The sequence below is a fragment of the Lithobates pipiens genome, unplaced genomic scaffold (assembly GCF_037356315.1).
Source record: "Lithobates pipiens isolate NorthernLeopardFrog02 unplaced genomic scaffold, aLitPip1_a1.2 Scaffold_25, whole genome shotgun sequence".
NCBI classification, from domain to species: Eukaryota; Metazoa; Chordata; class Amphibia; order Anura; family Ranidae; genus Lithobates; species Lithobates pipiens.
In genome coordinates, this window is record NW_027507787.1 from 231641252 (window position 1) to 231667415 (window position 26164).

The 26164-nt window shown below is 43.6% G+C and overlaps 1 protein-coding gene across 2 annotated transcripts in view; it reads right to left on the reverse strand.

Annotated features, from left to right (window-relative positions):
- Window positions 1–255: 255 nt before the first annotated feature.
- The window catches only part of CUTC (cutC copper transporter), a 31501-nt gene continuing 5592 nt past the window's right edge, over window positions 256–26164 (reverse strand). For both annotated transcript variants that reach the window (XM_077455645.1, XM_077455646.1), the window contains exons 3-9: window positions 20756–20815; window positions 15327–15536; window positions 14227–14262; window positions 12553–12686; window positions 12129–12156; window positions 11355–11460; window positions 256–2000 (exon numbers count right to left, since the gene is read on the reverse strand). In XM_077455645.1, the coding sequence (XP_077311771.1) occupies window positions 1889–2000; window positions 11355–11460; window positions 12129–12156; window positions 12553–12686; window positions 14227–14262; window positions 15327–15536; window positions 20756–20815 (686 nt within the window). In that variant the 3' untranslated portion in view covers window positions 256–1888. The remainder of the gene's footprint in view (window positions 2001–11354; window positions 11461–12128; window positions 12157–12552; window positions 12687–14226; window positions 14263–15326; window positions 15537–20755; window positions 20816–26164) is intronic.

A 26164-nucleotide genomic window follows, 5' to 3' on the forward strand; every position in this document is an offset into this window, starting at 1 on the left:
AAAAAAAAGGGGAGAGGGAGAGGGAGGGGGAGAGATAATATTATATATTTTAATGCATTAAAGAGTAGAAATTAAATTTTTAAAACCGCTGCGCAAATACCGCATGACATTAGAAATTGCAATGATCGCTATTTTATTCTTTAGAGTCTCTGCTAAAGTTCTAAGTAATTTTCTAGCAAAAAATACTGGATTTCAACTTGCAAACAAAAGTTCCATTGGATAGGTATAGATAAGAAAAACACTTCCACAAAAAAGTTTAACTGTAATGCAAAACATTTTATTTGGGATTTTTTTTTGTTTATTTTTGTTTTTTTTTAACTTGACCTCTATTTTGAAATAATATTGAAATGACAGAAAGAGCGGTAGGTGGAATATGATGTTCTGATTGCAATCATTGTCTCCATCTTCTAACATGAGAACTGAAATGATTATCACTTGTAAAACACCAGAAGCCTCATTTATGAAATGTATCCACATGGAAAGTGCGTCTCCCATAGCAACCAGGGTAACCTGACCTAACAGAGTCTCTATGGCAAAACACTTCCTACCCCCATGCTTTACTTACAATGATCTCAGTCGGTCATCGGGGATCAGAGCTCTGCATATGCATACAATACAGAGCTCCTCCCTGACGGAGGGGGGGCGTGATGGATTTTCTTTCCCTGCAAAGCAGGGAAAGAAAATCCGTCAAAACCCTAAGTAAAAACAGGACACAAACTCTGGCTAGGCACAGTTAACCCTTTGATCGCACCTGATGTTTAATCCCTTCCCAGCCAGTGGTGTTAGTACAGTGACAGTGCATATTTTTAGTCCTGATTACTGCATTAGTGTAACTGGTTTCCACAAAGGGTCAGCTAGTGTCCGACTGTTTGCTGCAATATCACAGTCCTGCTGATTGCCACCCATTACTAGCATTAAAATATATATATATATTAAAAAAAAATCCAGTATACATCCCATAGTATGTAGACATAACTTTTGCGCAAACCAATAGATATATACGCTTCCCGGGATTTTTTTTTTCTTACCAAAGATATGTAGCAGAATACATATTGGCCTAAATTTATGATGAAATTGAGATTTTTTTTTAACTTTTTTTTTTTTATTGGATGCGTTTTATAGCAGAAAGTAAAAAATTGTTAATTTTTTTTGTTGTTTTATTTTAATTGTTGGCTTTTTTTATTATAGCGCAAAAAATAAAAAAGCTAACGTCGTTAATGTAGCAAATGTAAACTTGGCCATACACCACCCCAGACCTGGGAGACATTGTGTGGCATCGGCATGAGGTCAAGCTGGCCGGTTCATCACCAACCTCTTGACGAAACGCGTTGGTAAGTGAATGCAGCCAATCTTACCTGTGTGCCCTCATTTATTACAGTGTCTGGGGGGAGTCTGTGCCACCCTGAAGAGAAGAAAAGGGGGCATCAGACCGGCGATGAAGACTCCGGAACTGAAACACTTTGATAAATAAGACTGAGTGTGTGCTGGGAGTGTCCATCTCTGAGTTATGTGTATTCTTTGCTAGAAGACAATGGAGACTGAAATGGTATTTGTGAAGAATTCTAAAACACGGCATAAAAGAGAAGGAATGACTTTATACTCACAATGCACCCACTGCGGGGGGGGGGGGGGGGTGTCACAGTATTTGTGTTGCCAGATATGGTCTACCCACTGAATAATCACAGTTCTGCTGATCAGTGAGCCCACATCCCTCATCCAATCCCCTCAACCATTAGTACAAGAACCCAATATGCAGCAGCATTTCCACCAAGGCCTGTCCTCTCCATCGACGTGTCCACCAGCCAGCAGAGATTTAGCAGGAAGAAGTCTCTGCCCCGCCTTCCCAATCTCACGGCTTCCGCTCCCCCTAGGAGGACGGCGTGCCACATCACAGGAAATTCTTTGCCATGGCATTCAATGTCCTGACTTTGGCCACATCGGCAACCTTGATGGCATATTCTGAGGTAGTGATGGTGGCTCCCATACATACGGAGTGGTTCCTGGGAAACAGAAAACAGCGTGATCACAGAGGATTCCTTAAAAGTAGTGGTGTGCCAAAATGAAAGTGGTGGACTGAAGCCGAAAATTCAGTGTGCACTTTGCCGAAAAGAACAAAGAACAGTTTATAATTTTTTTTTTATTATATATATATATAAAAAAGAAAAAAAAATTATATATATAACACATTTTTATTTTAAAAATGTATAGTTTATATTTATAGTTTTTGAAGCGCTTGTGTTAAAAAATGCACAAGAAAATCTGAAGAAAAAAAATGTATCCCTTTAACCCCTTCAATACCAGGCACCCCCACCCCCCCCGGCCAATTTTTAGCTTTTTGAGTGACAATTACGCAGTTATGCAGCACTGTATCCATATGACATTTTTTTGCATTTGTTCACAAAAATAGAGCTTTTTAGTGGCATTTAATCACCAAGTGGTATTTTAAATTTTTATTAAACAAAAATAAAAAAAAAGGACAAAAAGTTATACATATTTTTTATTTATATGTATGTAATTGTATGTAGTGGTTTTTCTTTTTTATTATTGCTGGGCTACTTTATAAAATGGTGTCTTGTTTTTTTTATTGTGATGTATTGGATTTGTACATCCCTTGTAAAAAAAAAAAATAAAAAAAAAATAAAATAAATAATATATGAATAAAAAATGAATTTAAAAACGAAACTGAAAATTCAGGATGCACTTTTGAATGACAATTACAATTAAGTCATGTAATGCTGTACCAATATAACATTTTTATAATTTTTTTCACACAAATGGAGGCTTTTTCGTGATATTTAAATCACCAAATGGTATTTTAGTTTTTGTTAAACAAAAAAAAAGGCCAAAAATGTTTTAAAAAAAAAACACAGTTTTTCTTTGTTTCCATTATAAAATTCTGAAAATAAAAATAAATCTGAGGCGTGGCTTAACCTCGGACGAAGATGGCCGCTTAACCCCCGAGCTCCCGCTGACAGAGCCGACTTTCGGACTTCCACGGAGGTATTATGCACCGTCAAACACACCCGGACATCCTCCTGCAGCTCCTTCCCCTAACGGTCACGATCTCCCTGCGATTCAATTTGGAGGATTGGCACACACTATCCCGGAAATTTTCTGGTTACAAATGGCCAATATGGTGCCCACACAGAGCGGGCAGCTGACTTCTAGGTCAGACACCAGAGGGAATGTCCCTCTTGCATCCTCCTCCTAATGAGATCATGCCGACGCCGCACCAGCACCCCATCAGCCTTACCGATCTCCACTCCGTGGCAGCGGACAATAAAGAAACACAGACGACAGCAATCACGGACCTCCACATTGACATGCAGTCATTCGCGGGAAGGGTGCAGGAGGTTGAAAGAGTACGGGCATTGCATTCCACCACGATCCGCAGGGCCCACATTGATACACACCTCCCTGCAACTCCGGGATCAAAATAGGCATGTGGAGGATCTTGAAAACCGTGGCAGACGCCACAATTTGAGACCGAGAGGCCTCCCAGAAACTGTTGATGCAGACCATCTAAAATAAACAGTTGTAGGCATCTTCAAAAAACTTATTGGACAGATCCCCTACCTCCCCAATAGGGATGGAGAGGATTCATCGCACCCTCTGACCTCAGAGTAAGGACTATGATCCACCCAGGGATGTAATTTGCCACATAATTGATTATCAGCTACTTCAATACCGGGCCAACTTTGACCTTTCCGCTGTCGCAATTTGAATGACAATTGCATGGTCATACAAATCAGTACCCAAACAAATTTTTTTATCATTTTGTTCCCACAAATAGAGCTTTCTTTTGGTGGTATTTGATCACCTCTGCCGTTTTTATTTTTTTGTGCAACAAATAAAAAAAAGACTGAAAATTTTGAAATAAAATAAAAAAAAGTTTTTCTTTGTTTCTGTTAAAAAAAATTGTCAATAAGTAAGTTTTCATCTTCAATGATGGTCACTGATATGGCTGCACTGACGGGCACTTGTAGACGGCACCGATAGGTGGCACGGGTGGGCACAGATGACACAGATCGGTGGCACTGCTGGGCATCACTGAAGTTACAAATTATATAATGGTGCCAGTCAGTGCCCATTTGTGGGCACCGATTGGGCATAATTTGCACATGCGGATGATCATGGGGTACATACCTGGCTATCCACATGTTGTCCCCTTCCCTGGTGGTCTAATGTGGGCATCCAAGGGGGGGGGCTGCACTGATAAACAATCAGCACAGACCTCCCCTGTCAGGAGAGCCGCCAATTGGCTCTCCTCTACTCCCGTCTGTCAGACGCGAGTGAGGAAAAGCCGATAAACTGTTTTTCCTGTTGACATCGTGATCAGACGTGATTGGACACGACTGATCACATGGTAAAGATCGATATAGCGGTGTGTCAGACTGACACAACGCACCACTGATCGCCGCGATGTGCGCCCCCACGGGCGCGCGGAGGCCGTTATCCTGAAGGACATGAAATGACGCCCAGTCAGGATAACTGAACCACCGCCCAGCCGTCATTTTGCTATAGGCCACGTTTCGAAGTGGTACAGGAAGAAATCCTGAGAAAGGCACAAAATAAAACCCCAGATTTCCCGTAACGATGTGGAGAACTTCGGCCCGTTCTAGACGTCCTCCACACAAAAGGGGATTCCCATACAGGTGGAAGTGTCCCTTCTGCCTGTCAGCGACATCGCAGCCCTCCTCGGGGTGCCAGAGGATCTACGTCACTTTTGTGATACACCTTTGATGGGAGGTGCCAGATCGGTACGCTGAATTCCGTCCGCCGGTTACAAAACCCACACAACCCAGGAGGTGAATCTATGGAGACCCAAGAAGTTCGCTACCGGAGACAACGATCACCCTCAGAAACACGCCTTAACCAACCCACTCCTGGCGGAGAGCACCTCAAACCCGCAGAGCTCGGCGTAGTCATTAAACATTTACAGTAATGATCTCATAATCCAGTTAACCTTTGCTTACTATGTTAGACCTCTTGCCCCTTTATTCTTATTATCCACGTGGAGACATAGATAACTTTTTTTTTTTATAACAAAAACACATATACAACAAACAAGTAATTTCTTAATAAAGTAGGACCAGCATGTAATTAAAGAGTATGTTGAATGTAGGTGTGCTTAAAAGGAGTTCAGCAAGAGAACCAGCATTACTGAGGTTTCCTCACCATTTCGGGAAACAACTATTTTGCCCCGTACACACGAGCGGACTTTTCGACATCCAAACTCCGACGGACTGAGTCCGTCAGACTATCCGCTCGTGTGTGGGCTGCAACGGACTTTAGCTTCGCAAAAGTCTGACGGACTTTAGAAATTAAGCATGCTTCAAATTTTCCCGACGGAACTCCGCCGGACCCGGTCCCCTTCGAAAAATTTGCTCGTGTGTGTGCTACTCCGACGGACTAAAACCGACGCTAGGGCAGCTATTGGCTACTGTCTATGAACTTCCTACGTCGAATCCAGTCGTACGTCATCACGTTCGACTCCGTCGGAGTTTGGTGTGATGGTGTGTGGTCAAGTCCGTTCGGTCGAAAAGTCCGCCAGAACTCCGGCGGAACTCCGCTAGAACTCCGTCAGAAGTCTGTCAGACTTAATCCCTCTCGTGTGTACGGGGCATTTCACAGTCCGACATGAAGTTCAGCCACCTATACATTTGGGAAGGTTGAGTACAAGCTGATACGTAAACCGGACTAGTGGTATTCCCCCTTATCTGTTAAGCCGTAGATGGCTCAGCTAGCCATGTACGCCAAATTTTGTCGTATTTCAGGGGGCAACCCCTATTAACATATGTATCCTTGAAGCCCTAGATAACTTTAACTGAATCCCGATTGTATATTCACATTCACTATTTTCAAACTGTAAGAAACACATACCGTATTAGACCCCTTTCACACTGTGGGTGTTTTTTGCAGGCGCTACAGCGCTAAAAATAGCGCCTGCCCCGAGGGCTTTCACACTGGAGCGGTGGGCTGACAGGGCGTCAGAAAAAGTCCTGCCAGCAGGTTCTTTGGAGCGGTGAACTTCGCCGCTCCTCCGCCGCTGCTCCCCATTGAAATCAATGGGGCAGCGCTGCGATACTGGCGGCAAAACGCCGCTCTGGCGGATTTAACCCTTTTTCGGGCCGCTAGCGGGGCGGTTTAGCGCTGCTAAAATGACATTAAAAATAGCCCCGCTTTACGGGGTGGCTCGGTGTGAAAGGGATCTGACCGTCAGGATTTGCTCCCCCTATCTAGATTGGATATATGCTGGCCACATCTACGGCTGCTGAGGTAGTCCCCTTTTTTTTTTTTAGCCAGGCCCGAATTACCAACGGATCTGTCAAACTTACCGGGCTGAAACCATCTTCCTGACTATATCAACCGCAACTTCGGAGATTTGAATACCCTTCTTCGCACAGGGCGCTACCGGTCTATGCACGTCATTACATTTCTCTTGTTTCTACGATATACGGCCTCCTCCCCCTTTTTTGATTTCTCGTATTCTTTTAACTTTTCTCTTTTCGTTCTCTTCTTTTACTTCAAATTTGTTACTGCCGCTCTGTTTTTCTTCTGCTTATGCTATAGCGTAATATAATGAATATACTTCTAATCTTCCCATCTGTGTGGGTTGGGCTCGGGGGATGATCTGCTGGTACTTTGCTCCTTATTAGGCTACGTTATTGACACATGCAATGTTCAATTAATGGTTTAAAGCAGAGTTACAATTTTTCTCTTTTTGGTGTACCATTTTTAGTGCCAACTAAATTAAAATAAAAACTATACAATGATCTATTAATCTTATTGTAATAAATTCCTGTTTTATTTGTTTCCTCCATATTTGGCCGTTTTCCTCCTTGATGTGGGCATATGAAGCCCAATTGCGATTGCTTTCTGGAATATGAAAGGAGAGGTGCATGCTGGGTAACCAGCATGCACCTCTCGATCTCGCATGTAGCGTTGCCATAATAACGGGCATCGACAGAGGTCCCGCCCCGTTGTCATGACAACATAATGATATTACAGCCCTCAGCGCTGCCCAGTGACTCCTGGGAAATGATGACAGACATCTCCCAGGAGCACTAGCGAGCACGGGCGCCGAGGGAAATGGCGTCAGGCGCCTTGGAGAGGAAGAGGCAGGATTATGAGGGACCCCCTAGAAACAGACAAGAAAAGGTGAGTAAAAAAATAAATAAAAAGAAAAGCCCCACACAACTGCTACGCTAGACTTGACTACCTTTTCATTTCACAAAGAGATCTGACAATGCTCACTTCAGCCACCATAGACCCCATTGTTGTCAGACCATCACCCTATAACCATGTCCATAACCTTTCCAGACATCCAGATGAGATCCAACTAGACCCCTCCCTTCTTACGGATAACGCGATAGTACCCGAAATTGACCAAAGATTAGCCCAATATTTTTGGTAAAATTATTCACCAGACATCTCCCATCCCCCCAAGATCCGCGAAAGGAAGCCCCATTCATAACCCCCCCCCCCCCCCCCCCCCCCAAGATCCCCGAAAGAAAGCCCCATTCATCCCAAGCTGGAGTTTCCCCCCGTTACATCCCATACTCATGATACCCATTCCAAAGCTTCCCTATAATTAGGAACAGATTTTCTAATCCACAGAATAGACACACTTGCGCCACCAGACTCGATAGGGTTTGCTAGGGGTCCGGAGACCGCAACCCTACGAGATGCCAGTTTGAAACATATATGGCCTATACCCTTGGAACTAAACACTCCCAAACATTCCCAAGATATAGTGCTTCCATAGATACCATGTACATTCTACAAAACAAAGTTACATATCATTACGAATGCCAGATTTAATGGAGATCCTTATCGCTTACATAAGGACAAACACACACATATATAATATAATTTTATATATATATATATATATATATATATATATATATATATATATATATATATATATATATATATACATACATACACACACACACACACACACACACACACACATACATACGTTGATATGACATATACAGACATTGTCAGGTCTGGGCTCAGCCCTTCCTTTTCTGAGCTGGCCGCTAATTTCCAGCTTCTATCTCTCCGCAGTTACGCACTTGTTGATGATGTCCTGCTAGTCAGTCCTGCCTACTTAAGCCATCCAGTCCAAAAACGATCTCTCCTGTGATCCTGTTAATTGCTTGCTTTGCTGACATCCCTTCTGGCTCCTGATCCTGCTTGCTGCTTCACTACACTGATCCCTGACTTCTGGCTTGGCTGACTATCCGGTTCCGGTTACACTGTACTCATGTGAAGTTTTTATCTTTTTTTCACTCAAATAGGAGCTTTCTTCTGGTGGTATTTATTAACCACCTTTTTTTTTGCCAAATAAACTGATGTACTGACGGCCTCCCTCATGTTTGAGGCCTCAAAACACCAGGACCATACAAATACCCCCCAAATGATCTTTTTGGAAAAAGAAAAAAAAAAAAGTCTCACTTTTTTTGCGTTTTATTTTTTTATCATACTGTCACCAGTGCAGTACAGCATTATGGTATAACTGGTGACAGTATGTAAAAAATACAAATAAAATGTAATCGCTTTAATACCAGGCACTTCCCCCCCCCCTTCCTGTCCTGGACAATTTTCAGCGCTGTCACACTTTGAATGACAATTGCGCAGTCATGTAACACTGCACCCAAACTACATTTTTATCATTTTCTTTTCCTACAAATAAAGCTTTTTCTTTTGGTGGTATTTGATCACCACTGGGGTTTTTTTTTTTTTAAACCAGAAAAAAGAAAAAAAATTCTCAAAAAATAGGTTTTTCTTAGTTTCGGTTATGAAATTTAGTTTTCTCCTTCACCGACAGGCACTGATGAGGCAGGACTGATAAGGTGGCACTGATGAGCAGGCACTAATATGTAGAATTGATGGGCACCGATAGGTGTCACTGATATGCACCAATAGGGGGCAGTGATATGCACCAATAGGGGGCAGTGATATGCACCAATAGGCCGCACTGATGGGCAATAATAGATGGCACCGATGGGGTACCAAAAGCCTTTACTGATGGGCACCGATTGGCATCTGTGAGGTGCACTGATAGACAGCTGATGGGCAGATGTGGTGGGCATCTCTGATGTGGGCAGAGTTAATAATCTATGTGCTGATAATTATAAACACAGACCCCCCCCCCCCCCCCCAACAAGAGAGCAGCTGATCGGCACTTCCTGTCAGCGTGAACCGAGGAAAGCCAATTACCAGAACTTCCTGGTTACACGCTGTGATTGGTCACAGCTGATCACATGGTAAAGAGCCTCCCGTCAGAGGCTCTTTACCTAGATCGGAGTTGCAGACTGACACAGTACACCAGAGATTGCCCATTACCAGTCAGGGTAATGCAACCACCGCCCGGCCGTCTTTCGGGCAGGAAGTGGTTTAAATATTTTCTCTTTTTTTATTTTTTTACATACCGTGACCAGATCAATACTGTACCTCTCTGGGGAGCTGATTGAGATTTTTTATTTTTGTTTTGCTTATAGTAGGGAATTTCACTGCTATACGCAAATATTTTTACTGAATGACAGTGTGTAGACAAGGTCTGTTGTAATTAGCAACAGCTAATCACATTGTACAAATGGGCTGCGATTGGCCCCGTCTGCACCATGTGATCACTGTCACCAATCACAGCTAACAACACAATTGCATACAATGAATGGCATGAAACAGACATTCAATTCTCACCGGACATGTGTGAACACAGGAAGTTCTGTTTTTCTTGGTGCCTGTACTGACCAATCTGATCTCTTTCTTTCCCATGTTTCAGGCCGGATTCACATATATTTGCAGCCCCGGGGTCCGGTGCGTTTCTGTTCACCGATTCAGGTCCGAATATTTGCCTGAATTCACACCTGAACGGGATCCAAAAATGCACAGGACCCTTTTTGAAAACCGCACCATGTCCGCCCCAGAGCTGTGTGAACTAGCTCCTTTGGGAGCTGGTCGCACTCACAGGTCATGCAAATTGGGTACTGGTGAAAACCACGTCCAATTAGCCCATACGTGAACCCGGCATGAATCCTGAACCGAATCCCGTGTGCGATTCAGAAACGTTCCCAGTAGAACCTAATGAGCCTGGAATTCGCACCTGCACCGCAGAAAACGCACAGGACTCTTTTTAAATTCGTACTATGGATGCACCGCAGATATCAACAGCTTTAATGAAAATCAATGTCATTTCACAGGTCATGCGAATCGGATTCTGCTGAAGAACGAAGTATACTCTAGCCATGTCTGTTTTTACCTTTTTTTTGTACGAAAAATTAACATAATGTTAATATGCTGTAACATTGTGCATCTTAAAAAGGTAGACTATAATAGCGCCCCCCCGGTACACTGGCCAAAAATTGAGAATGACACAAATATTAATTTATTAAGTCTGCTGCTTCAGTTTTTATGATGGCAACTTTCATATACTCCAAAATGTTATGGAGAGTGATCAGATGAATTGCAATTACTTGCAAAGTCCCTCTTTGCCATGAAAATGAACTTGACCCCATAAAAAAAAAAAAAAATAATAAAATAATTTGTGAAGAAGGCTTCAGGGAGCCTAAGAAAGTCCAGCAAGCGCCGGGACCGTCTCCTACAGATAATTCAGCTGCAGGAATCAGGGGAACCACCAGTGCAGAGCTTGTTCAGGAATAGCAGGAGGCAGGTGTGAGGACATCGGCACAAACAGCGAGGAGAAGACTTCTGAACCCAATAGTGGACCCAATAGTGGACCCGGACCCAATAGTGGACCCGGACCCAATAGTGGACCCGGACCCAATAGTGGACCTGGACCAAACACTGGACCTGAGCCTAATCCTGAACCAAATAAAATACTAGACCCAATACTGGACCAAACACTGGATCTGAACCAAACCCTGGACCGAATCCTGAGGATGGGTTCTCACTCTGTGCAGCGCGGCTCAAAGCAGAGGGTCTGGTCTGTCCCCGTTCACTGTTTCAGGTCCAAAAGAGCAGTTTGAGAATCTGAAACTCCTCTTTAACCCTACCTGTCCGTGAATGCATCCTCCCCCCCATTATTGTAATAAATGGATCTGCAATACTACACTGGGTCTGGCAGCTCCTTCTCCATGCATTTTCTTTGCTGCCGATTTCTTCCTGTGCATCGTATTGGAGGCGGCATGGTTAGGGTCACTACTTCCAGACACCTTAGATTGTGGCTGCCCGGATCATCGAACGTATTTTCATGGGAAGTGAAAGTTTGTACTTATTTCTCTATTTATGTATCCACTGGTCGTTCTAAGAACCGGCTCGTTATACATCGCTTAGGCTATAGATCTTTAATACTGTAGTATTGTGGCTTTGCTGTGTACCTGTATTTCATTAATGATTCCTTGGTAGATCGGGCTGAACAGTGGAACTCTTCAACTCCAGTGCCCTCCAGGATTCGGTGCAGATTCCTCTCTGTTATACCGCCCCCTACAGGAACAGAAGGTCACATATTATTTTACCTCATTAAAAAGCCCTATTAGACCCATATAATTCATTCCTGTAATACAGACAGGATCCCCTGTGGTCTGACATGCCCCCCTCCCCCATACCACCCAATTACTGTAATGCAGTCAGGCTTACCTGTGGGCTGACACACCCTGTTCCCCCCCCCCCCCCCATATCCAATTTATTACTGCAATACAGCCAGTCTCTCCTGTGGTCTGTCATGGCCCCCTAGCCAATGTATCACTGTTTTACCACCAGGCTCACCTGTGGTCTGACACCATATCATTACTGTAATACAGACAGGATCGCCTGTGGTCTGACATGCCCCCCTCTGGCATACTACTCAATTACTGTAATGCAGCCAGGTTTACCTGTGATCTGACACACCCTACTCCCCCCCCCCCCCCCACAATTTATTACTGTAATACAGTCAGGCTCACCTATGTTCTGACAAACTGTAACGATCAACATTTTATTCCCTAGGGTCTTTGCAAACAAAAATATATAATGTTTGGAGGGTTCCAAGTAATATTCTAGCAAAAAAAAAAATTTAAAAAAAATGTACACTTTAAACAAACAAAAAGTGCCCGACAAAAAAAAAGCCTGGTCTTCAAGTGGAGTCTGTTATGCATGATGGTGACTTTTCTTACCTGGCATCACTATTATCCGGCCTTTAGCCTAAAATAAAATAAATACCGTTATGTCAAGAAAGGGGATATGAATCTCCAGACGTAGGTAGAGTATAGTGGAGTAAAAAAAAAAAAAAAAAAAAAAAAAAAAAAAAAAAAAAAAAAGGGAAGGAGGCTTGATTTACTAAAGGTAAATAGACTTTGCATAGCGCAGTTGCTCCAGAGCTTAGTAAATGAGCTCTTGCGGTCTTTCATCATCCAATCATGTGCAAGCAAAATTTTTTTTTTCTTGCATGTGATTGGGTATTCTTTGTAAAGCGAAAGCTTCCCCTCATTTACTAAGCTCTGGAGCCACTGCAGTCTATTTGCCTTTAGTAAATTAACACCATTGCACAAGAAGAGCGTTCCATCGGTGTACATGGAGTGGAATCATCTCCAATCTTACCTGCTCCACCAATCGCTTTATTAGAGGCAAGCCTTCCAGTGCAGAGCTGTCACACCCGCTGGTCAGCACCCGTTCAAACCCCAATGATATCAAAGTCTCCATCGCTAACAGCGGGTCATACACCATGTCAAACGCTGCAACAGAATAACAGACTCGCATTACTCTTACAAAGAGGTTGCATGATAACTATGGCTGCAGGAAACCTGATCAAACAGCGCAGCGGAGGACAATATTGTGCATTTTCACATACTCTGGTTATGCAGTTCAGGTCCACCTCTACACACGCGCGCAATATATATATATATATATATATATATATATATATATATATATATATTACATACACACACAGTATGTGATCCAACGCTTCTTGGGTAGGGAGCGCTCAAGTGAACGGTACCCAATGTCCTCCGGCAGATCGCTGTTCTGGCACTCTGCCAATGTGAACAAGGCAGATCGCCGTTCTGACGGGAGGGAAGGGATGGAATTTGTGTCCCTGCGAACACACACAGTATAGTAAAAATTTAAAAAAAATAAAATAAAATAAAAAACACTGGCTAGGCACACTGTTAGCACACTTTGATCGCCCCCCAATGTTGCCCTCCCTTCCAGTCATTGATATGAAATCCTTTGTATTAATTCAGCAAGCCACTTGGGCCCTCAGTACCGGAGACAGTCAGTGAAATCAATGAAAGCAAGAGAGTGAATTTTACCAAGTGTCTGACTTTTACAGAGAAAGCATGTGGGTTATATGGGGTATACAAGCAATAAAGGGGGGGGGGGGGTGCTCTTAGTGACATGAAGAGAGGGACTTTAACAAATACCAAAAACCAGTAAACTGGTCATTTAGTCATAAAATTAAGTGTTGATTTCCTCCCTTAAACAGGACATAGAAGCTTGAAAGGGCTTGACCATAAAATACACACTATAGGGTGTATGCTATTTATACAGACATTCCTACATAATCATATACAACCAGAAGCCAAGAGAAACTATACTGAGTTCTAGCAGGAACAAATCAAGAGATGGGAATTATTAAATTGGAGTCCATATGATTCATTAATACAGTGACCAGGGTGTTTTTTTTTTTTTTTGCAGGAACACGGGAGGATGCAGTTCCAGCACTGAATGTATGTAATGGTAAGAGGTGCTGGGTTGTGCTGGGGGGTCTATGGATACTGGCTGCAGGGTGGATCTCGTGTCACTGGAGGGGGTATATTTTTGCCCAGGGGGGGTATTGTTGCTGCTGAGGGATCCAATTTCGCTGGAGGGGGGATCTATTTTTGGCTTACTTATAGGTACTTTAAATATATCCTAAACATGCACTGTATAGGAGATAGTTACAGTACATGCAGCCGGAGATGTCAGTGGCACATGCTCTCTCAAAAAAGCTCTATTTGTGGGGGGGGACATCACTTTTGTTTGTGTACAGCGTCGCATGACCACGCAATTGTCAGTTAAAGTGGCGCAGTGCCGTATCGTGAAAAACGGCCTGGTCGTTAAGGGGGTAAATCTTCTAGGGCTGAAGTGGTTTTATGGTTAGCTAATAAATATAGATTTCCAACCAATTAGAAAAAGGGGCACATTGTATCCAGGCAGATTTACTACAAGGGCCCACTCTGACTTTTCAGTATAAAGTCACCTTGCTATGGCGGAAGGCTGGACGCTACTTACCTCGATGGAAAGTGACAGGAAGGGGGCGAGAGACAGCTGTGGGAAAAAAAAAAAAAAAAAAAGTATAATAAATAACAATAATAATAATAATAATAATTTGCTTATACCGCAGAGCCCAAAAACCCGCCATACCCACGTCTGAAAGTGAATCTTTGACTAACTATAACCTTAAAATGTACCAGTGTCTTAACAGGTGAAATAATGCCAGCTGTTGCCAGCTGTCCCAACCAGGAAAGACCATGCTAAGAGACTGTTGCTCCGATATCAGTCTGATGTGTGGTGCTGAGACTTCCTCAGTGGCATGCAGGCTGGACAGGTAGTCCAACGGCCTTTCACCTGACTCCACTCAAGAGCTGCGACTTTGTTCCTACAAAACCAGAAGGATTTTAGCCAACTTCACCCTGGCATTGCCAAATACGTCATTTCTATGCAACCGCTGTCCTCTATGGTGAGGCTGTTTGCACTTGCATATAAATATATTCTATATTGTACACTGGCTGCCTAACTCAATCTTCGTTTGCCTTTAACAAAGCCCATTTAATGGTTTCCAGATGTGTTGGTGGCCCCTCAGGTTCAGGTGCATAGCCAGATATCGCTGCTGCAGGGCAGGAACATGAGGTTAGATCCAGGGCCGCTCTGTGCACAGCGTGCAGAGTCCAGGGCCGCTCTGTGCACAGCGTGCAGAGTCCAGGGCCGCTCTGTGCACAGCGTGCAGAGTCCAGGGCCGCTCTGTGCACAGAGTGCAGAGTCCAGGGCCGCTCTGTGCACAGAGTGCAGAGTCCAGGGCCGCTCTGTGTACAGAGTGCAGAGTCCAGGGCTGCTCTATGTACAGAGTGCAGAGTTCAGGGCTGCTCTATGTACAGAGTGCAGAGTTAAGGGTTCTGCTATCTTTCACAGACTGTCCACTTCGCACTTCCATCCTATCTCGGCTCTGACCTCTGCACCACTCTCTCCCATCCCCCCACACTCTGCATACATCTCCCTCCACTGCCCTCTCTCATCTATTAGAATGAAGGCAGTTCTGAAGGCAATAGGGGGTCCAACTTGGGACTAGCAAGGTGTAAAGTGGCCGGTGAGTGTATCCGTTATAAATTCCTTACCAAGTAAATCCATGCACAGTTCTGTATCAATTCTGCCATCCTCTGTCAGGGCTCCAAACACCAGTCCATCCGCCCCATGGATTTTGGCAAGCCGAATGTCAGCCTTCATCACCTCCACCTCGCGGTCTGAGTAAAGGAAATCTCCTCCCCGCGGCCGAATCATCACAAATACCGGAATCTGCACATACTGCTTCACTATCTGTAACAGACCTAGAAAAACAAAACAAAAAAACCTTTGCAATGTGGAGTGGTTTGTATTGCAAGGTGAGCTTTCTTTTGGTGGGATTTGATCACCTCTGCATTTATTTTTTGCTCTATAAACAACAACAAAAAAAAAACGAAAGGCAATTTTGAAACAAAAACAATTATTTTTTTACTTTCCGCTAAAAACATATCCAATTAAGAAAAAAAATATCTAAAAAATATATTCTCTTCATCAATTTAGGCCAATATGTATTCTGCTACATATTTTGGTTGAAAAAAAAAAAAATCCCAATAAGCGTAAATCGATTGGTTTGTGCAAACGTTAGTGTCTACAAACTATGGGATATTTTTATGACATTTTTATTTATTTTTTAAAAGTAATAGAGATCAGCGACCTATAGCAGGACTGTGATATTGCAGCGGACAAACTGGACACAGACACTTTGCGTACCGGTGACATTATTACAGTGATCAGTGCTAAACATATACACTATCACTGTACTGACAAGACTGGCTGGGAAGGGGTTAACATCAGGGGTGATCAAAAGGTTAACTGTGTGCCTAGCCAGTGTTTTCTAACCATGGAGGGGGGGGGGTGCTTTTACTAGGGGAAGGCAGAGATCCATGTCACTGGATCCATGCCTTCTGTACTGACGGAACGGCGCTCTGCCTTGTTTACATAGACAGATTGCCGTTCTGCCTGTGTACAGAATGATTGGCGGGTGCTGGCAGACATCGGGTTACGTATGACCAGCTGATCAGCTCCCGCTGTGTATAATCACAGAGGGAGCGAGCCGATGGCAGCGCTCAATCGTGCCCGCTCCCCGGAAATGCAGGATCAAGTCCATATATACGCAATTCTGCACAGTGCGACCGCCCTGTAGCAGGAAAGGTGCTATATGGCAGTCGGCAAGTGGTTGGGACAGTTTTGGAGATATGGCTGAGCATTCAGGTGCTCTCACCCTGTCCTTATTAGGGACCCGGAATTTCGGAGGTTTGAAGAGTTCTGGGTGACAAGACCCTCCAAACCCAGACTACAAGGGCTCTGGTCCTGAAGGGGTTTCACACACACACACACACACACACACACACACACACACACACACACACAATCCAATGGCTGCAGCCACCAAGATTGTGTGTAGAAAAAACATCCCCGCACCCCCAGTACCAGCGCACACGCCCCGCCATGTATTCTAGGCTCTGTTTGAACATCTCTGGTGCCCATACCGACATGGCAGCTGGCAGTGGTTGGAGGGGAGGGTGAACAGCGGATGCATGTCCGCTCTCCCCCCAGTCTTGTAGTGACCCAGAAAGTGACGTGTATGATATCACTTCCGGGTCAGCCTCTGTGTCCCCGGCTACAAATAGCCAGGAAGGGATGGCTTGCAATGCGATCTGCATTGCAATACATTCAATGGAGCCCAGAGGAGGCATTGGGGGTCTTTTAGACCCTGCAATGTCTCAATAAAGAGAACCCGCCAGCTAAAAACCATCACATAGGCGACTACACGTAAAAACGTTAATTTGCGATGCACATTACATAGCGCAAAGCATGCTGGAGTGAGAGCAATAATTCTAGAACCAGACCTCCTCCATAACACTAAACTGATGACCTACAGCATCTCACAAATGTGACACCCCTGCCTATCAATGCCCACCAGTGCTGCCTCATCAGTTCCCATCAGGTCCACCTATCAGTGCCCCCCCCCCCCCCCCAACGCAGCCTCTGAGTGACGCACCAAAATGGAAATTCTGGACCGAAACTGAAAATTCTAAATACGCTTGGCCGAAAACAAAAATGGACAGTATATATAATTTTATAATAAATAGATATATATACAGTGGTGTGAAAAAGTGTTTGCCCCCTTCCTCATTTCCTGTTCCTTTGCATGTTTGTCACACTTAAGTGTTTCGGAACATCAAACCAATTTAAACAATAGTCAAGGACAACACAAGTAAACACAAAATGCAATTTGTAAATGAAGGTGTTTATTATTAAAGGTGAAAAAAAATCCAAACCATCATGGCCCTGTGTGAAAAAGTGATTGCCCCCCTTGTTAAAACATACTATAACTGTGGTTGTCCACACCTGAGTTCAATTTCTCTAGCCACACCCAGGCCTGATTATTGCCACACCTGTTCACAATCAAGGCATCACTTAAATAGGAGCTGCTTGACACAGTAAGGTCCACCAGAAGATCCTTAAAAGCTACACATCATGCCGAGACCCAAAGAAATTCAGGAACAATTGAGAAAGAATGTAATTGAGATCTATCAGTCTGGAAAGGGTTATAAAGCCATTTCCAAAGCTTTGGGTATCCAGCGAACCACAGTGAGAGCCATTATCCACAAATGGCGAAGACATGGAACAGTGGTGAACCTTCCCAGGAGTGGCCGGCCGCCCAAAATTACCCCAAGAGCGCAGCGACGACTCATCCAAGAGGTCACAAAAGACCCCACAACAACGTCCAAGGAACTGCAGGCCTCACTTGCCTCAGTTAAGGTCAGCGTTCATGCCTCCACCATCAGGAAAAGACTGGGCAAAAATGGCCTGCATGGCAGAGTTCCAAGGAGAAAACCACTGCTGAGCAAAAAGAACATCAAAGCTCGTCTCAATTTCTCCACAACACATCTTGATGATCCCCAAGACTTTTGGGACAACATTCTGTGGACCGATGAGACAAAAGTGGAACTCTTTGGAAGGTGTGTGTCCAAGTATATCTGGCGTAGAAGGAACACTGCATTTCATAAAAAGAACATTATACCAACAGTAAAATATGGTGGTGGTAGTGTGATGGTCTGGGGCTGTTTTGCTGCTTCAGGACCTGGAAGACTTGCCGTGATAAAAGGAACTATGAATTCTGCTGTCTACCAAGAGATCCTGAAGGAGAATGTCCGACCATCTGTTCGTGTACTCAAGCTGAAACGAACTTGGGTTCTGCAGCAGGACAATGATCCTAAACACACCAGCAAGTCCACCACCGAATGGCTGAAGAAAAACAAAATTAAGACTTTGGAGTGGCCTAGCCAAAGTCCTGACCTGAATCCTATTGAGATGTTGTGGTATGACCTTAAAAAGGCCGTTCATGCTCGAAAACCCTCTAATGTAACTGAATTAGGACAATTCTGCAAAGATGAGTGGGCCAAAATTCCTCCAGGACGCTGTAAAAGCCTCATTGCACGTTATCGCAAACGCTTGGTTGCAGTTGTTGCTGCTAAGGGTGGCCCAACCAGTTATTAGGTTTAGGGGGGCAATCACTTTTTCACACAGGTTCATGATGGTTTGGATTTTTTTTCACCTTTAATAAAGGTGTTTACTTGTGTTGTCCTTGACTATTGTTTAAATTGGTTTGATGTTCCGAAACACTTAAGTGTGACAAACATGCAAAGGAACAGGAAATGAGGAAGGGGGCAAACACTTTTTCACACCACTGTGTATATATATATATATATACATACACGATTGTATTCGATTTTGCATAAAAATAAAATGTAAGGAGATATATATATATATATCTCCTTACATTTTATTTTTATGCAAAATCGAATACAATCATATATATATATATATATATATATATATATATATATATATATATATATATATATATATATATATATATATATATATATATATATATATATATATATATATATATATATATGACACACACACAAAATTAAATATTATAATCGACTTTTTCATTAATAATTTCTGAAGAGCTTTTGCATAAAAATAAAAAAAGGGGAGGAGCAAGAAAAAAAAGCATCCCTTTAAAAATTCTATGTATGTCTTCACACTGGTCCACTACGCTACCCATTGCGATGTAACACACTTCCCCATTGAAATGCATTGAAAATGCAGCAAATATGCATCAAAAACCAGGGTGGAAAATAAAATAAAAATATCCTTTTTATTTTTTTTATAACAAACGGATTTATTCAATTTAAAAATCAGATTTTTTTTTTATTTTGATAAAATGCTTTTGGAGTAAAAATGTACCTAAAAAGATTTCTATTTTCTATTTAAGATACATTAATAATTTAGTTTATTCAGCATGAAATGGAGCTTAGTTATGTAGCATATTCTGCAATATTTACATTTTTGGTAAACTCACGCATTGATGCATTCACACATATGTCACATTAACCATGAGATAAGACAAAGTTCAGGAATATTCCTTTATCCCATTGTTTTGCAAATCTATGTACATTACAAACTGTATGATTGAATAGGTTCTGATATCGCTGTTTTACTAACCTGACAGCTTATTATTCTAAATAAGAAGCCTTCATTTTGTTTGCAAATATTAAAAGATTCTAACCACCAGTAAGAATGAGTCCTTACATTTAAAGAGCACCTGTCATTAGAGATCAATCATGGCAGCGCCTGTTAGCGGGCATCCACTCACAAGCTGCCGCCACGTCCCTCACCTTGTTGTGTCACCGCTGCATCACCAGCCATCCCATTAAAGTGAATGGGACTGTCGGTGAGTCAACAGCCGGTCCGAGGCAGGGGCCAACAGCCGGTCCGAGGCAGGGGCCAACAGCCGGTCCGAGGCAGGGGCCAACAGCCGGTCCGAGGCAGGGGCCAACAGCCAGTCCGAGATGACAATTGCTCTTTAAAAATCATGATTTAAAATCAGCTAGATTTAAATCAAATCCACACTGTCAAAAACGCACCAGTGTTGTGTTTTTTTTATGCGTTTTTTGAGTCATATGACTTATGAAAATCACAGCAAAATTGCATACGTTTTTTTGGCAGTCATTATCGGTACCTTTTTTTCTATTGGCATAATGCAGATAACCATTTTCAAGCAATAATTTGTAGGCGCCAATACATCAGTGCATCCCTACTGATGGTCAGTGTCCTGATAATCAGTGTAGATGTCTCCTTTCACACTTGCCAGTTCTCTCCTCACACTGCGAAAGAGTGAGGAAAGGAATGCCAATAACAGGCAAGTGTGTTTGCATCGTGATCCGCTGTGATTGGACACAGCTGATCACATGGTAAAGGGCAACAGTGATTGGCTCTTTAACCCGATCTGTGATAAGCTGCCGTGGTGGGGGGGGGGGGTGTTCTGGGGGGAAGTTAATAGAAGCCCCCCCCCCTCCCCCCCCCAAGAACTGGACGACATCACTGTAGCCGCCGCGCTCTGAACCAGTGGGACAGAGACATCGATCAAATGAGAATTAGAAAATAAATTGGAGCAAATTCTCACCTATGGTGGGTGTAATTCCTCCTTCTAACAGACTAGCACACAACTCGATCCTTCCAGCACCTAAAAAAGGAAAAAAACAACATGAGATACAGCAAGGTCACCACACATAATATTAATAAAAGTGAGGTTCATACGTAATAAACCAGCACAGGGTTCTTAGAAAACAATACAAATCATAAAACAAACCACAAAGATATACAGATCGCTCTCTTCTTGTAATACATGCAGGAATTTGTAATGCAAACATGCAGCCTTTGGCTTGAATTGGTTGTACCGGGGGGGGGGGGGGTACCCCACTTTAATAACTGCTGTTTTTATGTGTTCTAAATAATGACCGAAAATGCTGTAAAAAAAAAAAAAATATTAATATATATATATATATATATATATATATATATATATATATATATATATATATATATATATATATATATATATATATAGTGCCTTGCGAACGTAGTCGACCCCCTTGAACTTTTCAACCTTTTGCCACATTTCAGGCTTCAAACATAAAGATATAAAAATTTTATTTTTTGTGAAGAATCACCAACAAGTGGGACACAATTGTGAAGTGGAATGAAATCTATTGGATTTTTGAAACTTTTTTAACTAATAAAAAAATGAAAAGTGGGGCGTGCAAAATTATTGGGCCCCCTTGCGTTAATACTTTGTAGAGCCACCTTTTGCTGCGATTACAGCTACAAGTCACTTGGGGTATGTCTCTATCAGTTTTGCACATCGAGAGACTGAAATTCTTGCCCATTCTTCCTTGCAAAACAGCTGGAGCTCAGTGAGGTTGGATGGAGAGCGTTTGTGAACAGCAGTTTTCAGCTCTTTCCACAGATTCTCGATTGGATTCAGGTCTGGACTTTGACTTGGCTATTCTAACACCTGGATACATTTATTTGTGAACCATTCCTTTGTAGATTTTGCTGTATGTTTGGGATCATTGTCTTGTTGGAAGATAAATCTCCGTCCCAGTTTCAGGTCTTTTGCAGACTCCAACAGGTTTTCATCCAGAATGGTCCTGTATTTGGCTGCATCCATCTTCCCCTCAATTTTAACCATCTTCCCTGTCCCCGCTGAAGAAAAGCAGGCCCAAACCATGATGCTGCTACCACCATGTTTGACAGTGGGGATGGTGTGTTGAGGGTGGTGAGCTGTGTTGCTTTTACACCAAACATATCGTTTTGCATTGTGGGCAAAAAGTTGGATTTTGGTTTCATCTGAGCAGAGCACCTTCTTCCACATGTTTGGTGTGTCTCCCAGGTGGCTTGTGGCAAACTTTAGACGAGACTTTTTATGGATATCTTTGAGAAAATGGCTTTCTTCTTGCCACTCTTCCATAAAGGGCAGATTTGTGCAGTGTACGACTGATTGTTGTCCTATGGACAGACTCTCCCACCTCAGCTGTAGTTCTCTGCAGTTCATCCAGAGTGATCATGGGCCTCTTGGCTGCATCTCTGATCAGTCTTCTCCTTGTCTGAGCTGAAAGTTTAGAGGGACGGCCAGGTCTTGGTAGATTTGCAGTGGTCTGATACTCCTTCCATTTCAAAATGATCGCTTGCACAGTGCTCCTTGGGATGTTTAAAGCTTGGGAAATCTTTTTGTATCCAAATCCGGCTTTAAACTTCTCCACAACAGTATTACGGACCTGCCTGGTGTGTTCCTTGGTCTTCATGATGCTCTCTGCGCTTTCAACAGAACCCTGAGACTATCACAGAGCAGGTGCATTTATACAGAGACTTGATTACACACAGGTGGATTCTATTTATCACCATCAGTCATTTAGGACAACATTGGATCATTCAGAGATCCTCGCTGAACTTCTGGAGTGAGTTTGCTGCACTGAAAGTAAAGGGGCCGAATAATTTTGCACGCACCACTTTTCAGTTTATTTGCTAAAAAAGTTTAAAATATCTAATAGATTTCGTTCCACTTCACAATTGTGTCCCACTTGCTGGTGATTCTTCACAAAAAAATAAAATTTTATATCTTTATGTTTGAAGCCTGAAATGTGGCAAAAGGTTGAAAAGTTCAAGGGGGGCGAATACTTTTGCAAGGCACTGTATATATAGTTATATATTTTTTTCTTTGTTTCTGTTATAACATTTTGCAAATTAAGACTTTCTTCATAAATTTTGGCCATATTTTATACTACTACATATCTTTGGTAAAAATAATCCAAATGAGTGCCAATATCTGAAAATTGATCACACATGATGTACTGAAGGCCTATCTCATTTCTTGAGACCCTAAGCGCCGGTTCACACAGGGGCGACACGACTTCCAGGATGACTTTGTGAGGCAACTTGGAGACGACTTGAATACGACTTAGACACGAAATGGGGCGACTTAGTCGTGGCCAATCAGAGAATGAGCTCTCAAGGAGGAACTCCACGCCAAATTTATGAAAAAAAATTTGGCGTGGGTTCCTCCTCCGAAAGCATACCAGGCCCTTAGGTCTGGTATGGATTCTAAGGGGAACCCCTACGCCGAAAAAACGGTCCCCCCCAGATCCATACCAGACCCTTATCCGAGCACGCTACCTGGCCAGCCAGGAAAGGGGGTGGAGACGAGCGAGCCCCCCCACCCCAAAGCACCTTGTCCCCATGTTGATGAGGACAAGGGCCTCTTCCCGACAACCCTGGCCGTTGGGGTCTGCGAGGGGGGGGGCTTATCAGAATCCGGGAGCCCCCTTTAATAAGGGGGCCCCGGGATCCCAGCCCCCCACCCTATGTGAATGAATATGGGGTACAATGTACCCCCTACCCATTCACCTGTGGAAAAAAAAAAAAAAAGTACAAAAAAAATAAAATAAAAAAAACACAACACACACAAGGGTTAAAATAGTTTATTGCACAGCTCCAGGGGTCTTTTGGGGTCTTCTTGCCGGACTCCTCCGCTATCTTCTGCTAGATCTTTTACTAGCGGAGGAGCCCGGCATTCTTCTTCGCCGCCCTTTTCTTCCGACTTCGGGGGTCTTGTCCCCCTCTTCGGTTTTTCTTGCCGGGCCACCGGGCCTTCTTCTAGCTCTTTTACAAGCGGTGGCCCGGTCTTCTGTCGCTGCTGCCGCCGTCTTCTGTTCTTCTCCTCTTCAGGAGATGTCGCCTCGTCGCTCTCTCCGCTTACAATGACAGGGACGAGGCATACGGCGACTTATATAGGGACATCGCCGGATGATGTCCCCGCCCATTATGATGTCACAGTCCCAGAGGAGGCAAGAAGAACCGAAGAGGGGGACAAGACCCCCGAAGTTGGAAGTAGAGGACGGCACTGGCGAAGAAGAATGCCGGGCTCCTCCGCTAGTAAAAGAGCTAGCAGAAGTTATTTTAAACCTTGTGTGTTGTGTTTTTTTGTACATTTTTTTCACAGGTGAATGGGTAGGGGTACATTGTACCCCATACTCATTCACATAGTGTGGGGGCCGGGATCCGGGGGGCCCCCTTATTAAAGGGGGCTCCCGGATTCCGATAAGCCCCCCGCCCGCAGACCCCAACAACCAACGGCCAGGGTTGTCGGGAAGAGGCTCTTGTCCTCATCAACATGGGGACAAGGTGCTTTGGAGTGGGGGGGGGGGGGCGTGCGCCCCCCCTTGCCCAAGGCACGTGGCCTGTTACGGCTCAGGAGGGGGGGGGGCTCGCTCGTCCCCACCCCCCTTTCCTGGTCGGCCGGGTAGCGTGCTCGGATAAGGGTCTGGTATTGATCTGGGGGGGACCCCCATGCCGTTATTTCGGCGTAGGGGGTTCCCCTTAGAATCTATACCAGACCTAAGGGCCTGGTATGCTTTCGGAGGGGGAACCCACACCAATTTTTTTTCATAAAATTTGGCGTGGAGTCCCCTCTTGAGAGCTGAAAAATTCCATGAGAGTCGCCTCCGTATAGACGGAGATCCGATTTGTAAGCGACTTCCATTGAAATCAATGGGTACCAGTCGCCTACAAGTCGGATTGAAGTAGTACAGGAACCTTTTCTGAAGTCGGAGCGACTTCAGTAGTGTGCATTAAGACGGCTCTCATTCACTTACATTGATTTTTACATGTTGTTCGACTTGAGGCGACTAGGGGCGACCTGAAGTCGGATCTGAGTCGCCCCTGTGTGAACCGGCTCTAACAAGCCAGGAAAGTACAAATACCCCCCAAATGACCCCTTTTTGGAAAATAGGCCCTCCAAGGTATTTAGTAAGAGGCATAGTGATTTTTAATTTTTTTTAAGTATTTTTTTTTCCCCCCACAATTCTTTGCAAAAAATCAAGATTTTTTATTTTATTTTTTTTTCACAAAAGTGTAATATTATCAATTAATTTCTCACACACAGCATATGCATACCACAAGTTACACACCAAAATACATTCTATTTCTCCTCCCGAGTATGGCAATACCACGTGAAACTTTTACAAAGCCTGGCCACACAGAGGGCCAACATGCAGAGAGCGCCGTCAGGCGTTCTAGGAGCATAAATTACACATCTAATTTCTTGACTACCTCTTATGCCTTGTACACACGGACGAAAAAAGGTCCGATCGGATTATATTGTCAGAAAATCTGATCGTGTGTGGGCTCTATCGGACGGAAAAAAATTTGGGAGCAGGATCTCAAATTTTCCAACAACAAAATCCGTTCGGACTCAGTCCAGTCGTTTGTAGAGAATTCCGATTGGACAAAATGCCACGCATGCTCAGATCAAATTACAAGGGCGGCACAGTGGTGTAGTGGTTAGCACTCTCACCTAGCAGTAAAAAGGGTCGCTGGTTCAAATCCCAACCACGACACTACCTGCCTGGAGTTTGCATGTTCTCCCTGTGCCTGCATGGGTTTCCTCCGGGTACTCCGGTTTCCTCCCACAATCCAAAGACATGCAGTTAGGTTAATTGGCTTCTGTCCAAAATTGGCCCTAGTATATGAATGGGGACCTTGGATTGTGGGCTCCTTGAGGGTAGGGACCGATTTGAGTGTTCAATGTACAGGGATAGGGGCAATTGTAGACACTCACTCAGGTTGAACTGGATGGACTGGTGTCTTTATTCAACCTTACTAACTATGAAACTATGAAACAAGACCAAAGCTATTAGCTACTAGCCTAAACGTAGTCCCGTCGTAACGAATGAATGTCATCACGTTCCGAACAATCTGATTTTCCGTCAACTTTGTCCGATCGTGTGTATGCAACACCAGTTTCGGAAAAAATCAGTCAGATTTTCTGGTCGGAATGTCCGACCGTGTGTACGGGGGCTTACACTATTGAAAGGCCCTGGAGCACCAGGACAATGGAAGTGCCCCACAAATTACCCCATTTTGGAAAGAAAACAACCCGGTGTCTATTCTAAGGCATAGAGTGTTTTGAACATGTCATTTTTTTCTGCAAGTTTTTGGAAAAGGTGGACAGAAAATGTATACAATATTTCTAACA